This window comes from Nerophis lumbriciformis, linkage group LG25 (genome assembly GCF_033978685.3).
Source record: "Nerophis lumbriciformis linkage group LG25, RoL_Nlum_v2.1, whole genome shotgun sequence".
NCBI lineage: Eukaryota > Metazoa > Chordata > Actinopteri > Syngnathiformes > Syngnathidae > Nerophis > Nerophis lumbriciformis.
The window spans coordinates 10395001-10412324 of NC_084572.2; the positions used below are offsets into that span (position 1 = coordinate 10395001).

A 17324-nucleotide genomic window follows, 5' to 3' on the forward strand; every position below is an offset into this window, starting at 1 on the left:
AACCGAGTTGGTCATAGTCTCTTTATACACGACTCTGCCATAGTCTATTCACTACTGCCATCTAATGTCTTGGAATTGCAACTCAATGTAAAGTCACTATATAATACTTGCAAATGAGACTCAGAAGTGTAAGAAAACAACTGAACAGTACAATAAAATATTTTATGACTAAACAGTTGACTTTTTTTAAACATATGAACACACACAAAAGTACCAAAAATGTTGTATCGTTGAGTACCTGTATCGATTCTGAGGTACCGGGAATTGGCACTGTGCTGGTTCGAATGTGAAATGTACCGATCCCTAAATACAGCGCATGGGGATGATAGGATATAAGATTTAATTGGCTGACACTCACCCATAGCCTTGATGGCCCGAGTTCCTGCGGTGTGACCCAACTCGAGGGAATGCACAAACACCTCCGTCCTCCTCTCTCCGCCGGCTAACGTCAACTACAGAGGGATGGTAGTGAACAGATTACCCCGAATGCATCCCAAATCGACTGAAAAATGGGTGTTTTGTTTCTAACCTCAGCTTGGTAGAGCTGGATCAGAGCCGGCCGTGTGGCGTAACGACAGTAGTACAGGACCAGGTCGGCGAGAATAGGTAGACGCTGCTGGTACGAACTGTCGTACGACTCCGACTCCGTCTTTGAGGTTTGCTGCAGAAGCAAACAACTTAGTGACCGGACCTTAACTGGAGTTCCGTACTGGATCAGGCTGCTTAGAAGTTGACTCTACCTGACAGACCACATTGGCTGGTAAGTTCAGGAGGCTGAGAGTGTTTCTTTCGTACCAAGGATCCAACATCCCCAGGAGATGGGCGATGTCATTGGTGCTGTCTTCTGTCCCAGCACGGCTGATATCCTGCAGGGACGAACAAAAACAATGAAAACGTAGGCCTACTACGCTACTGTATAGTCATGTTGGTCATTATAGAGGTATTTAGAGAGAAAACTTTGAGAACCACTGGTCTATTGTAACAACAAGACTGAACATTTTTTGTTTCCTCTCAGGGACTGCTTTTGTGTGTGCGCATGCGCTCACTGTACGTCTATACCAGGGGTCGGCAACCCAAAATGTTGAAAGAGCCATATTGGACCAAAAATACAAAAACAAATCTGTCTGGAGCCGCAAAAAAATTAAAAGCCATATTACATACAGATAGTGTATCATGAGATATAAATTGAATTAAGAGGACTTAAAGGAAACTAAATGAGCTCAAATATAGCTACAAAAGAGGCATAATGATGCAATATGTACATATAGCTAGCCTAAATAGCATGTTAGCATCGATTAGCTTGCAGTCATGCAGTGACCAAATATGTCTGATTAGCACTCCACACAAGTCAATAACATCAACAAAACTCACCTTTGTGCATTCATGCACAACGTTAAAAGTTTGGTGGACAAAATGAGACAGAAAAAGAAGTGGCATAAAACACGTCCTAGAAAGTCGGAGAAAGTTATACATGTAAACAAACTACGGTGAGTTCAAGGACCGCCAAAATTAGTAGGACAAAACAGCGCTGGCCAAATACTCGAATCAGTGAAGCATCCATCCATCCATCCATTTTCTACCGCTTATTCCCTTTGGGGTCGCGGGGGGCACTGGAGCCTATCTCAGCTACAATCGGGCGGAAGGCGGGGTACACCCTGGACAAGATTTATAACAATTAGGGAAGTTTGTGTTATGTTTGTCCTCCTACAGAAACCATATTAAAACAAAAAATATATTTTTTTCCCCTCATCTTTTTCCATTTTTCATACATCTTTGAAAAAGCTCCAGGGAGCCACTAGGGCGAAGCTAAAGAGCCGCATGCGGCTCTAGAGCCGCGGGTTGCCGACCCCTGGTCTATACGAAACAAATTGAGTGACAAGTCTGAATGCCAAACAAATTCATCGGATCAACGAGTGATTTTTAATCAACATAATTAGTAATTGTGAAAAATATAGACGTTTAAAAAATGTCTACCGTATATTTATGTTCTGTTCAGGCATTATTGGTAACATAAGCTAGTTGGTGGTGTTTTTTGGTTTGAACAATGTAACTAAGGGCAAGTTGCAAACAGGTCCTTTAGCAGAGACAGAGCAGGAAAGGGCTAGGAACATGTTTGCTTTAAAATATCATGTAAAGCGCCATGACGTTTTACAAGCTTTTTTTTTTTTAGTGGTCCATCATGTCTCATGGGTCTGCAGCTGCATGTCCTCAGGTCTCAGGTCTTAACTACATCAACAAAATAGAAATGTCTCATCTAAAAATGTCTTACTTTACGACCATGCTTTGTCAAAGATGTTTTGTAGTGAAGTGAATTATATTTATATAGCGCTTTTCTCTAGAGATGTCCGATAAATGAGTTAAAATATAATATCGGAAATTATCGGCATCGTTTTTTTTTATTAACGGTATCGTTTTTTTTATTATTATTTTTATTTTATTTTTTATTAAATCAACGTAAAAAAACACGAGATACACTTACAATTAGTGCACCAACCCAAAAAACCTCCCTGCCCCATTCACTACCACCACTCATTCACACTCATACACACAAAAGGGTTGTTTCTTTCTGTTATTAATATTCTAGTTCCTACATTATATATCAATATATATCAATACAGTCTGCAAGGGATACAGTCCGTAAGCACACATGATTGTGCGTGCTGCTGGTCCACTAATAGTACTAACCTTTAACAGTTAATTTTACTAATTTTCATTAATTACTAGTTTCAATGTAACTGTTTTTATATTGTTTTACTTTCTTTCTTATTTATTATATTTTATGAATTTTTTTTTAAAGTACCTTATCTTCACCATACCTGGTTGTCCAAATTAGGCATAATAATGTGTTAATTCCACGACTGCATATATCGGTTGATATCGGTATCGGTAATTAAAGAGTTGGACAATATCGGAATATCGGCAAAAAGCCATTATCGGACATCCTTACTTTTCTCGAGTGACTCAAAGCGCTTTACATAGTGAAACCCAATATCTAAGTTCCATTTAAACTAGTGTGGGTGGCACTGGGAGCAGGTGGGTAAAGTGCCTTGCCCAAGGACACAACAACAGTAACTAGGATGGCAGAAGCTGGGATCGAACCTGGAACCCTCAAGTTGCTGGCACGGCCACTCTACCAACCGAGCTATACCGCCCCAATGTAATGTAATGTAATCTGTGATATTTGCACCTAAATAAATGCTGATACATCAGTTGAGGAAAATGGGGGGATTTTTTCCTTGCTTGCTCAAATATTGTGCATTTTCTTTTATAACATGTTCCTCAGTTATGGAATGTTTAGCAGGCTAAATATTACAATTTATTAATAGAGAAGGTTAAGAGAGATTGGCATGCAGAGATACAACGACCATTAACTTGTACAACATGCAATGCACAGAATATCCGAAGCATTTATTCAGGTAGAAATATCAGATTACATTACAAAACATCTTTGGCAATCAAACCATGATTTTGTGTTATTAATGCATGAAACTGCTATCTAAACATAGTGTAGCTCCTCCTCTGAATCCAAGTGCTCCTACAGCAGGAATACAAATTCTGTATGTCTAAAAAAATACACAATTTGGCAAGACACCAACGCACTACACTGCAAGTATTTTTTTTTAATTGTCATTTTTATGTCCATTTTATGTTGAGCTGTTTAAAAAAAAGCATAATGTTTAAAACACATTTTATTAAAGCAAACTAATTGTCCAGTCGTGGTATTAAAAATTAGAAAATTATCTGTCTAGGGCAGTGGTTCTCAACCTTTTTTCAGTGATGTACCCCCTGTGAATTTTTTTTAAATTCAAGTACCCCCTAATCTGTACAAAGCATTTTTGGTTGAAAAAAAGAGATAGAGAAGTAAAATACAGCACTATGTCATCAGTTTCTGATTTATTAAATTGTATAACAGTTAGAGATGCGCGGTTTGCGGACACAACCGCGGAGTCCGCGGATTATCCGCGGGTCGGGCGGTTGAAATAAAAAAAAAATTAGATTTTATCCGCGGGTCGGGTCGGGCGGTTGAAATTTAAAAAAATTAGATTTTAAATAGATTCAGGCGGGTGGCAGTTAAAACAATTCGGAAATATACAGGTAAAAGCCAGTAAATTAGAATATTTTGAAAAACTTGATTTATTTCAGTAATTGCATTCAAAAGGTGTAACTTGTACATTATATTTATTCATTGCACACAGACTGATGCATTCAAGTGTTTATTTCATTTAATTTTGATGATTTGAAGTGGCAACAAATGAAAATCCAAAATTCCGTGTGTCACAAAATTAGAATATTGTGTAAGGCTAATACAAAAAAGGGATTTTTAGAAATGTTGGCCAACTGAAAAGTATGAAAATGAAAAATATGAGCATGTACAATACTCAATACTTGGTTGGAGCTCCTTTTGCCTCAATTACTGCGTTAATGCGGCGTGGCATGGAGTCGATGAGTTTCTGGCACTGCTCAGGTGTTATGAGAGCCCAGGTTGCTCTGATAGTGGCCTTCAACTCTTCTGCGTTTTTGGGTCTGGCATTCTGCATCTTCCTTTTCACAATACCCCACAGATCTTCTATGGGGCTAAGGTCAGGGGAGTTGGCGGGCCAATTTAGAACAGAAATACCATGGTCCGTAAACCAGGCACGGGTAGATTTTGCGCTGTGTGCAGGCGCCAAGTCCTGTTGGAACTTGAAATCTCCATCTCCATAGAGCAGGTCAGCAGCAGGAAGTATGAAGTGCTCTAAAACTTGCTGGTAGACGGCTGCGTTGACCCTGGATCTCAGGAAACAGAGTGGACCGACACCAGCTGGACTGCTGCTGAGTGGTCCAAAGTTATGTTTTCTGACGAAAGCAAATTTTGGATTTTCATTTGTTGCCACTTCAAATAATCAAAATTAAATGAAATAAATATTTGAATGCATCAGTCTGTGTGCAATGAATAAATATAATGTACAAGTTACACCTTTTGAATGCAATTACTGAAATAAATCAAGTTTTTCAAAATATTCTAATTTACTGGCTTTTTCCTGTATATACATAGTTAAATGTTGTTACCCACATACGAAAAACGAGCAGGCACCTGCAGCATATGCCACAACAGAAGAAGAAAAAAAAAAAGAGATGGACACTTTTACGGAGCGGAGAAGGGACGCCTCGCCGGGGTCCGGGACCGAGGCCCCTTCCCCCGAGAGGGCCCCACCGGGAGCCGTAGCTGAGGTGATCCGCGAGAAGGGACCGACGCACGTCCAGGGTCACCACCGCGCCCACCGCACCGACACCCCGCCTCGTCCGCCTTCGCCGCGGCCGGTGTCACGCGCAGCAGGTAAGCAGCTTACCTGCCCGCCACCCCCATGGCCGGAGGCTCGTAACAGGGGTCACTCCGCGCGCTCCGCCCGCGCAGCTTACCTGCCCGCTACCCCCTTTGCCGGGGGCACGTAACAGGGGTCACTCCGCGCGCAGTGCGCTCACGAAAGGGGTGGGGCTCACCCTGGTGAGCCGAGTGGGCCACTTTTGGTAAGCAGAACTGGCGCTGCGGGATGAACCGAACGCCGGGTTAAGGTGCCCGATGCCGACGCTCATCAGACCCCAGAAAAGGTGTTGGTTGATATAGACAGCAGGACGGTGGCCATGGAAGTCGGAACCCGCTAAGGAGTGTGTAACAACCCACCTGCCGAATCAACTAGCCCTGAAAATGGATGGCGCTGGAGCGTCGGGCCCATACCTGGCCGTCGCCGGCAGCGAGAGCCGCGAGGGCTAGGCCGCGACGAGTAAGATGGCCGCCGCGGTGCGCGCTGAAGCCTCGGGCGCAGCCGCCGCGGGTGCGAGGGACATCGCACCTCCACGCGCTTGGAGGTGCGCTCAGCGCGGCTCCCAGATGATTGCGCACTGGTGTGCGTCTGGGCCGTGACAGCGTGGCACGCATTGAATGTCTCTGCTGTATTGGATCAGTTTCCTTTCTTTAACAGGCAAAAGCTTTATAACCTCACTAATGCCTTGCATCGTCTATATTAGATATATAACAACGGGCGGGTGCGGGCGGGTGCGGTTTTGATTAAATGTTAGTTCGGGTGGATGCGGATGGTTGACGACTTTTGTGATGCGGCTGCGGATTAAATAATTGCCTATCCGCGCATCTCAAAAATATTGCTCATTTGCAGTTGTCTTTCTTGAACTATTTGGAAAAAAAGGGATGTCCGATAATGGCTTTTTGCCGATATCCGATATTCCGATATTGACCAAACCCTTAATTACCGATACCGATATCAACCGATGCCGATATATACAGTCGTAGAATTAACACATTATTATGCCTAATTTGGACAACCAGGTATGGTGAAGATAAGGCCCTTTTTAAAAAAATAAAATAAAATAAAATAAGATAAATATGTTAAAAACATTTTCTTGAATAAAAAGGAAAGTAAAACAATATAAAATCAGTTACATAGAAACTCGTAATTAATGAAAATGAGTAAAATTAACTGTTAAAGGTTAGTACTATTAGTGGACCAGCAGCACGACTTACGGACTGTATTCCTTGCAGACTGTATTGATATATAATGTAGGAACAAGAATATTAATAACAGAAAGAAACAACCCTTTTGTGTGAATGAGTCTGAATTGGGGAGGGAGGTTTTTTGGGTTAGTGCACTAATTGTAAGTGTATCTTGTGTTTTTTATGTTGATTTAATAAAAAATAAAATAAATAAATAAAAAATTATACCGATAAAAAATAAAAAATAAAATATTATCGAACATCTCAAGTTTGTATTTATATTTATAAAGGATTTTTGAATTGTTACTATTTTTAGAATATTTGGAAAAAAACTAACGTACCCCTTGGTATACCTTCAAGTACCCCCAGGGGTACGCGTACCCCCATTTGAGAACCACTGGTCTAGGGTACACTTATTAATGATGACAAATTATATCTGCGATTAAGCCTGTAAGTCCGACCTGAGGACATGCAGCTGCAGACAGGGTTATCGTACATTTATTAAGGCAAGGTGTGTCAAAAAATTAATGTGTAGATAAATAGATGTCCATCGATAGGCCCTATGAGAAAACTGCCAATGGACAGTCCGCACCAGCTGGAGCCTATCCCAGCTGAGGTTAGTTGAGGGGTAAGATACAGTAAGCCTTGATTTAGTCTCTAACTTAACATGGATGTGTTTGCATTGTGTGAGGAAAGCAGGAGAGTTTAGAACCTTTTGGAACCCAACATGGTCACCATATATCCTATGGTCTACACCAGGGGTGCTCATTACGTCGATCGCGAGCTACCGGTCGATCGCGAGCTACCGGTCGATCGCGGAGCGTGTGTCAGTCGATCGCCAGCCAGGCATTAAAAAAATAGTCCTAAAAATGAGTGATCATAAATCTTCACTATGAAGTCACGTTCGTCACTTGATTGACATTCACGGCACCCGAGGGTCTTCTGAGATGACGCTGGCTGCTGCCAGCTCATTAAAATTACCGACAAAAGGCTAGAAACACTTTATTTCAACAGACTCCGGCGCCGTACCTGTCGTCAAAACTCCAAAGGCCGACTGCACAGTTGCACGATAAAAGCTCTGCTTCATCCTACCTGCGCTAACAAAATAAGAGTCTCAGAAAGCTGGCGTGCACAAGCTAGCAAGCTACGGAGTTTGCCGCCAATGTATTTCTTGTAAAGTGTATAAAAAGGAATATGGAAGCTGGACAAATAAGATGCCAAAAACCAACCACTTTTATGTGGTATTGGACAGAAAGGAGGACTTTTTTTCTCCTCCATTCGAAAATGCGGACGTTATCCGCACCACTGTCTGATTGCAATCAATGCAAGTCATCAGAATCAGGTAATACACCAACTTATATTCTTGTCTTAATGAAAGAAAGGAATCTATATGTGTTAAACATGCTTGTATTATCTTTAAACACCTTTAACTTATTAACAATTTTAACTATATGTGTTAAACATGCTTGTATTATCATTAAAGACTTTTAACTTATTACCATATTAACTATATGTGTTAAACATGCTTGTATTATCATTAAACACTTTTAACTTGTTAACAATATTAACTATGTGTTAAACATGCTTGCATTATCTTTAAACACCTTTAACTTATTAACAATACAATGCTTGTATTATCTTTAAACACCTTTACCTTGTTAACAATATTAACTATATGTGTTAAACATGCTTGTATTATCATTAAACACCTTTACCTTGTTAACAAAAACATATATTTCATAAATAAGTAAATATAAATTATATATATGAATGAGGTAGATCCCCATGACTTGATCAATTGAAAAGTAGCTCGCCTGCAGAAAAAGTGTGAGCACCCCTGTTCTATACTTATAGATGTCGCCATTATCTCCTGAAAGGAGCCAAAATGGTGCGCACTTTCTTTGCATGATTACGTCTCTCGTAAAGTAGCACTTTATATCAGTGGTCCCCAACCACCGCGGACCGATTGGTACCGGGCCGCACAAGACATAAAAAAAAAAAAAGTTAATTAAATCAACATAAAAAACACAATATATACATTATATATCAATATAGATCAATACAGTCTGCAGGGATACAGTCTGTAAGCACACATGATTGTATTTCTTTATGGGAAAAAAATAAATAAATAAATAAATACAATTTTAATCTCCCCCCCCCCCCCGGTCCGTGGGACAAATTTTCAAGCGTTGACCGGTTCGCAGCTACAAAAAGGTTGGGGACCACTGCTTTATATGATTTATTGTGTGTCTTACTTACAGTTTGTCCTGCTGCCAAGTCCCTCTTGACGGGCACAAAGTAGAACTGAAGCTTGAAGGCTTTGCTGAGTCGTGGACACGCGCACTCCTTTTGTCTCAGGCTATTGTAGGCCCGCGCCACCTTGCCGGCGACGCGATCGGCGCCAAACACCACCACCCTCAGCGTCGTGTTGGTACTGTCCTCGTCGGTGCTCAAGATGGGCCTCCTCCTGAAGCACACCTGTCTGACGGTCTGACCCGAGAAGGGCTCGGGACTCCGCAGCTGCACGTGGTGGGGCAGCGAGTTGGAGCGGATCTCTCGCACCACCATGAAGTCTTTGGTCTCCGCGTTTCCTAAACTTTTGGCGCGGTACAACGACCTCTTGGGCTTCCGGAGGAGTCGGTACAAGTGCTGGCTGAGCCGGGCATGAGACCTGGCGGACTTTGGCGAGCTGATGGAGTCGTCAGAGTCTTCGAAAAAGTCACTGTCCACGCCGGAGTTGAAGGAGGGAGCGTAAGACTCCGACGCTTGGGACAAGGTGTCGTGTCCCTCGTCGTCTTCTAAGTCCACCTCATCCTCGTCCTCCTTTGTGGGCTCGCTTGTGGTGATGGTCTCAGCCTCGTCCTCCAGAAGGGTATTCAGGACATCTAAGGGTATGAAAATTAAATCAGTTGCACAAGTCAACAAACAGACTAAGATGATTATTGCATAGGATTTATTAACAATTCCTTGTAATCTCATTTACATACCATTATTTTTATCAGTTTTTTTCCGAATAGAAAGCTATAAGAGAAGCTAGTACAAAGTCCAAAACCAGTGAAGTTGTCACGTTGTGTAAAACGTAAATAAAAACAGAATACAATGATTTGAAAATCTTTTTAAACCTATATTCAATTGAATAGACTGCAAAGACAAGATACTTAATGTTCGAACTTGAAAACTTTGTTATTTTTTGCAAATATTAGTTCATTTGGAATTTGATGCCTGCAACATGTTTCAAAAAAGCTGGCACAAGTGGCAAAAAAGACTGAGAATGTTGAGGAATGCTCATCAAACACTTATTTGGAACATCCCACAGGTGAACAGGCTAATTGGGAACAGGTGGGTGCCATGATTGGGTATAAAAGCAGCTTGCATGAAATGCTAAAAACAAAGCATTTTATTGGTTTCATGTTGACAACCATTACTTTTTATTTACCCATTTGTGTCTTAACATGGCAATTAACTCAATCATTACCTCGGTCTAAAAGTTTTATGATGGCTAAAGTGAGATTAATATTTTTACTCTTTTGAGTGGTTTGAAAACCCAACACTTTCTGAGGCCCTGTCTACATTAAGCCGGATAACTCCTTAAACTAATAATGATTTAGCCTAAGCACCGTTTCAGCCACACTAAACCATCATTTAAGGTTCCCCTCCTTGGATATTTTTTTTACACGGATAAGTGTGCCGTGTATTTTTTTAATCTCTGGCTCTTAGCTTTGTATGGACTCATCGATCATTTACAAACTGAGTTCGGAGAGGAAGTGACACCAGAAAGACTGCGCCTCACACACGAAGTGACGTCAGAAAGAACGCGCCACAGCCAGCTACATAATAAAGCGGATCATAACTCGGAGCTAACCACTGGAAATTTGAAGGCGAGTCATCCAGACATGCCCGTGTTTCTCCTTCCTCTACATGTACAGACACTTGTGGAAATCACACATGAATACCTTAAGAGAAAGCGATTGCAGCTATTTGGGATACAACACTTCTCAGACGGCAAGACGACTTTCCAATGTCCAGGTCAGCTGTGATTCTACTAACCGAAAAACTTTGTCCATTTGCCGAAGGAGAGACAACGAGAATGCGGGCTACCGTGGATGTGATAACAAAAGGTAGGTTGTGCTTTGTATTACCTGGCTGTCGAGGAAGACTACGGAAAAGGGCGAATGCATTTGGACTGGCAAAGCAGACTGTATCAGTTATTGTCCGCCATGTATGTCGCGGACTCCACGTCTAGGTCCAGATTATATAAAGTCACCAAAAACAAATGGACAATGAAGGTGAAGGCAAAAGAGTGAGGAGTCTCCTGACCAGATATCTCGATCCCTAGATTGATTTATGTAAAATATTCTTTGTCACATTGTTTACTTTCACTTGTCCATTGAAGATTTGATTAATTTATGATGGCTCAGGTGTGATTCACTACAATAGGGCCCCACAGCACACTGGATTCCAGTTCATTGAAATACAAACCCCGTTTCCATATGAGTTGGGAAATTGTGTTAGATGTAAATATAAACGGAATTCAATGATTTGCAAATCCTTTTCAACCCATATTCAATTGAATGCACTACAAAGACAAGATATTTGATGTTCAAACTCATACTTTATTTTTTTTTTGCAAATAATAATTAACTTAGAATTCCATGGTTGCAACATGTGCCAGTGTAGTTGGGAAAGGGCATGTTCACCACTGTGTTACATGGCCTTTCCTTTTAACAACACTCAGTAAATGTTTGGGAACTGAGGAGACACATTTTTTAAGCTTCTCAGGTGGAATTATTTCCCATTCTTGCTTGATGTACAGCTTAAGTTGTTCAACAGTCCAGGGGTCTCCGTTGTGGTATTTTAGGCTTCATAATGCGCCACACATTTTCAATGGGAGACAGGTCTGGACTACAGGCAGGCCAGTCTAGTACCCGCACTCTTTTACTATGAAGCCACGTTGATGTAACACGCGGCTTGGCATTGTCTTGCTGAAATAAGCAGGGGCGTCCATGGTAACGTTGCTTGGATGGCAACATATGTTGCTCCAAAACCTGTATGTACCTTTCAGCATTGATGGCGCCTTCACAGATGTGTAAGTTACCCATGTCTTGGGCACTAATACACCCTCATACCATCACACATGCTGCCTTTTACACTTTGCGCCTATAACAATCTGGATGGTTCATTTCCTCTTTGGTCCGGAGGACACGACGTCCACAGTTTCCAAAAACAATTTGAAATGTGGACTCGTCAGACCATAGAGCACTTTTCCACTTTGTATCAGTCCATCTTAGATGAGCTCAGGCCCAGCGAAGCAGACAGCGTTTCTGGGTGTTGTTGATAAATGGTTTTCGCCTTGCATAGGAGAGTTTTAACTTGCACTTACAGATGGAGCGACCAACTGTAGTTACTGACAGTGGGTTTCTGAAGTGTTCCTGAGCCCATGTGGTGATATCCTTTACACACTGATGTTGCTTGTTGATGCAGTACAGCCTGAGGGATCGAAGGTCACGGGCTTAGCTGCTTACGTGCAGTGATTTCTCCAGATTCTCTGAACCCTTTGATGATATAACGGACCGTAGATGGTGAAATCCCTAAATTCCTTGCAATAGCTGGTTGAGAAAGGTTTTTCTTAAACTGTTCAACAATTTGCTCACGCATTTTTTGACAAAGTGGTGACCCTCGCCCCATCCTTGTTTGTGAATGACTGAGCATTTCATGGAATCTACTTTTATACCCAATCATGGCACCCACCTGTTCCCAATTTGCCTGTTCACCTGTGGGATGTTCCAAATAAGTGTTTGATGAGCATTCCTCAACTTTATCAGTATTTATTGCCACCTTTCCCAACTTCTTTGTCACGTGTTGCTGGCATCAAATTCTAAAGTTAATGATTATTTGCAAAAAAAAAAAAAAGTTGATCAGTTTGAACATCAAATATGTTGTCTTTGTAGCATATTCAACTGAATATGGGTTGAAAAGGATTTGCAAATCATTGTATTCCGTTTATATTTACATCTAACACAATTTCCCAACTCACATGGAAACGGGGTTTGTACCACAACACTGGATATTGTTCAGATAAGTTACATTTAATTTAAGAACTTGCACAGAAAGCAACACGGGAGGTGACTATATACATAATACGCATGCGCATTTTCCGCGCATGCGTATTATGTCGCGTTGTGCCGGCGGACGGAGGAGGGCTGGGGGGAGTGGGTCTTGGTCACAACGACCATTGTGTGTGTGTGGACAAGGATAAGGTTAGGTGGGATTTACCCTGGATAGCCAGTTTAGTGTAGAAGGGGCCTGAGAATTCACTGTATTGATACAGGTATGCTTTTGCAAATATTCAGTTGAAAGCTAAATACTTTACCAAAGTTGTCTTTTTCCCAATGAAACATGAGACACTTGGCTGTAGGGATCGGTAGAGTCTGGAGCATTCCTGAAGGTCAACATGGATAGAATCAGCAATATTGGCTATTTCTCAAATCTATTTTAATATCATGCAAAATGTTGGTGCACTTTCTATGAAGAAGTCATTTTTTACCATCGGAATGTCTTCTGTTGGAAGAAGAGATGCTTAGTCTTTCCCTCAGTGCTTCCAGTTCTTGCATCATGTGACTGCGGCCCTGCAGAGGATCACTCATGGCTGCAGCTGCCTCAGAGACACCACTGACCACAGAGAAGATCTCCTCCAGTTCGTCCACACTTTTTCCCTGCACAGGTAATTCATATAAAGTTAAATGAACATGTAATTATAGACAATCTCTAGTCAAAGCATTTTTTTACAAAATAAAGTAGGACATTTTGCAATTTTAACAGGTTTTTTTTCGGTGAAATTACAATCTATACTACTGGCTTTAAAGGGGAACATTATCACAATTTCAGAAGGGTTAAAACCATTAAAAATCAGTTCCCAGTGGCTTATTTTATTTTTCCAAGTTTTTTTCAAAATTTTACCCATCACGCAATATCCCTAAAAAAAGCTTCAATGTGCCTGATTTTAACCATCGTTATATACACCCGTCCATTTTCCTGTGACGTCACATAGTGATGCCAATACAAACAAACATGGCGGATAGAACAGCAAGGTATAGCGACATTAGCTCGGATTCAGACTCGGATTTCAGCGGCTCAAGCGATTCAACAGATTACGCATGTATTGAAACGGATGGTTGTAGTGTGGAGGTAGGTAGCGAAAACGAAATTGAAGAAGAAACTGAAGCTATTGAGCCATATCGGTTTGAACCCTATGCAAGCGAAACCGACAAAAACGACACGACAGCCAGCGACACGGGAGAAAGCGAGGACGAATTCGGCAATCGCCTTCTAACCAACGATTGGTATGTGTTTGTTTGGCATTAAAGGAAACTAACAACTATGAACTAGGTTTACAGCATATGAAATACATTTGGCAACAACATGCACTTTGAGAGTGCAGACAGCCCAATTTTCATCAATTAATATATTCTGTAGACATACCCTCATCCGCGCTCTTTTCCTGAAAGCTGATCTGTCCAGTTTTGGAGTTGATGTCAGCAGGCCAGGGAAGCTAGGGTCGATATTCTTCTCTTGATCCTCTTCGGTGGCATAAGGGACGGTGTGAGCCAAGACATCCAGGGGGTTTAGCTCGCTCGTCTGCGGGAACAAACTGCCGCCATCGCTTGCCGTGCTACCGAGGGCCTTTGTCCCTGAATTGCTCACACACTCCGGCAGATTCAATGGGGGTCTGGTGGCAGATTTCTTTGACTTTATCGTTGGAAATGCATCTGCTTTGAGTGTCGCAGGATATCCACACATTCTTGTCATCTCTGTCGTAGCATAGCTTTCGTCGGTAAAGTGTGCGGAACAAACATCCAATTTCTTGCCACTTTCGCATCTTTGGGCCACTGGTGCAACTTGAATCCGTCCCTGTTCGTGTTGTTACACCCTCCGACAAAACACCGACGAAAGTGAGAAAATGGCGGATTGCTTCCCGATGTGACGTCACGTAATAGAAAGGCGTTTAGTTCGCCAAAATTCACCCATTTAGAGTTCGAAAATCGGTTAAAAAAATATATGGTCTTTTTTCTGCAACATCAAGGTATATATTGACGCTTACATAGGTCTGGTGATAATGTTCCCCTTTAAGGACTTTTCCTGCACATCTTCGACCATGCGATCCAACGCCAACATACCTGCAGGGCTGCATGGATGCTGCAGACTGGGTACTTGGTGCCAAGCGCCGACTGGAAGGCGTGTTTGATCAGAGTGATGAAGGTTTCTTTCTCGGAGTGCTGACTGCAACAGAGCTGCTCGGCCACCGAGAGGAAGTCCGGCGGTAACTCGCTCGGGTTCATCAGCAGCACCGTCCTGCAAAGATGGCGTGGGTAGAAGTGAATAGACAGCACCCACACTGCAAAAACTGAAATGTAAGTAAGATTAAATATCTCAAATAAGGGTGATATTTGCTTATTTTCTGTCTGATAAGATCATTCTTCTCACTAAGCAGATTTTATGTTAGTGTTTTCTTGTTTTAAGGGTTTTGGTCCTAAATAATCTCAGTAAGATATTACAGCTTGTTGCTGAGATTTTATGACCTATTTTGAGTAAAACATGCTTGAAACTAGAATATCAACTGTTGCAAAGCTGTGTCATTAACACTCACAAGTATAAAACTAATTTTTCAAAGTAATCATTTCTTATTTCAAGCATGAAATAAAAAATCATGACTTTGACACAATTGTGTCTCATATTTAAAACAGATGACAGCCAAATGGTCTTTGCTGTCTTATTTTCAATGAAACAATAGAAAAGATGTACTCTTATAGTGGTACAGTTGGCACAGTACAGTCAACTGACAGTTAATATTTAAACATTTAACATTTGAAACAATTTTGAACAGAAATAGTTCATGCACATTCAGATTAATTCCTCAAAATTACAATCAAAACAAAATTTGCTGGGGGCCGGGCTGTGTATATATATATATATATATATATATATATATATATATATATATATATATATATATATATATATATATATATATATTCCTTGCGCACTAATTGAGTGAAAGAGCACGCACTTGGCGTGATGATGTCATGTTATGGATGGGAAAATGCCTTTTTAAACAATATGATTTGCCTGAGCGGCTAGTAGACCCCGAGAGTAACAAGCAGTTGCCTTGTTGCCTTTCGATAAAGAAAAATAAATTAGTTTTTAGTATAAGTTTGCTGGTTTCAAGAAATGTAATGCCGAGTGCATATCATTATGTCAAGATAATGGCACTAGCATTTACTTAATTTAAGAATATTTTTCAACATACTGAGAAAAAAGGTCTCATATTTGTTTTTTCTATCAAGAAAAGTGCACTTGTTATTAGTGAGGATATACTTATTTTAAGGTATTTTGGGGTTAGCTATAATTACTTGTTTTGGAAAGTCTTGACGAACCAAATTTTCTTGTTCTATTGGCAGAAAATGTTGCTTAATTCAAGTAAAATACCCCTCATTTTTGTATTTTTTTGTTTTTGAACGCTGACTTTTTGCAGTGCATTCAGTATAACTAAGTGGCTTCTTTATTTCTAAGGAGTCGAGTGTATAAATGTGAGTAACAGGATCACATGGACGTACATGGTCTTGGTGCACTCATCAGTCGTGTTCAAGTCCTGTTCTTCTCTCACCATTCTCTGAAAGGAAATGCCTTTGAGGAGATATAAAAAAAAAAGTAATCATATTATATATTCAGCGTGACTGCTGTTCTGATCAAAGGCAACAAAAACTATTAGCACAACTCAAGTCAGAGGAATTGCAGTAAAAACATCAGAATAGAATGAAGAGTTGCAGCACGAATGCTGAGTGTGAGTGCAGGCCTAAGAAAGACCAAAGACTAGCACGTGAAAATTAATGTCTCAAAACAAAATCATTGTTTTCCATGCATTTTCAGCCATGGCTTTTTGGAAAAAAAAAAAAGTGTCTACCTGCTTACAGAATTATAAGTTGTCGAGTTAAACCATCCTCAGGGACTGTTAATTGTGAACAATGCGATTACTCACGATAAATACCGTATTTTTCGGATTATAAGTCGCTCCGGAGTATAAGTCGCACCGGTTGAAAATGCATAATACAGAAGGAAAAAAACATATAAGTCGCACTAGAGCAGGGGTCGGCAACCCGCGGCTCTAGAGCCGCATGCGGCTCTTTAGCGCCGCCCTAGTAGCTCTGGAGCTTTTTCAAAAATGTATGAAAAATTGTTTCAATATGGTTTCCGTAGAAGGACAAACATGACGCAAACCTCCTTTATTGTTATAAAGCACACTGTTTATATTAAACATGCCTCACTGATTCGAGTATTTGGCGAGCGCCGTTTTGTCTTACTAATTTTGGCGGTCCTTGAACTCACCGTAGTTTGTTTACATATATAACTTTCTCCGACTTTCTAGGACGTGTTTTATGCCACTTCTTTTTCTGTCTCATTTTGTCCACCAAACTTTTAACGTTGTGCATGAATGCACAAAGGTGAGTTTTGTTGATGTTATTGACTTGTGTGGAGTGCTAATCAGACATATTTGGTCACTGCATGACTGCAAGCTAATCGATGCTAACATGCTATTTAGGCTAGCTATATATACATATTGCATCATTATGCCTCATTTGTAGCTATATTTGAGCTCATTTAGTGTCCTTTAAGTCCTCTTAATTAAATGTATACATTTAATGACACACTATCTGTATGTAATATGGCTTTTAATTTTTTGCGGCTCCAGACAGATTTGTTTTTGTATTTTTGGTCCAATATGGCTCTTTCAACATTTTGGGTTGCTGACCCCTGGTCTAGAGTATAAGTCGCATTTTTGGGG

General features: G+C 40.8%; 1 protein-coding gene across 3 annotated transcripts in view; it reads right to left on the bottom strand.

The window, feature by feature from the left end:
* The window catches only part of pik3r5 (phosphoinositide-3-kinase, regulatory subunit 5), a 65111-nt gene that overhangs the window by 7336 nt on the left and 40451 nt on the right, over nt 1-17324 (bottom strand). For all 3 annotated transcript variants that reach the window (XM_061983690.1, XM_061983691.1, XM_061983693.1), the window contains 8 exons: nt 16099-16168; nt 14662-14836; nt 13032-13200; nt 12858-12926; nt 8747-9372; nt 741-866; nt 530-661; nt 359-452 (listed from right to left, as the gene is read on the bottom strand). In XM_061983690.1, coding sequence (XP_061839674.1) covers nt 359-452; nt 530-661; nt 741-866; nt 8747-9372; nt 12858-12926; nt 13032-13200; nt 14662-14836; nt 16099-16168 — 1461 coding nt within the window. The remainder of the gene's footprint in view (nt 1-358; nt 453-529; nt 662-740; nt 867-8746; nt 9373-12857; nt 12927-13031; nt 13201-14661; nt 14837-16098; nt 16169-17324) is intronic.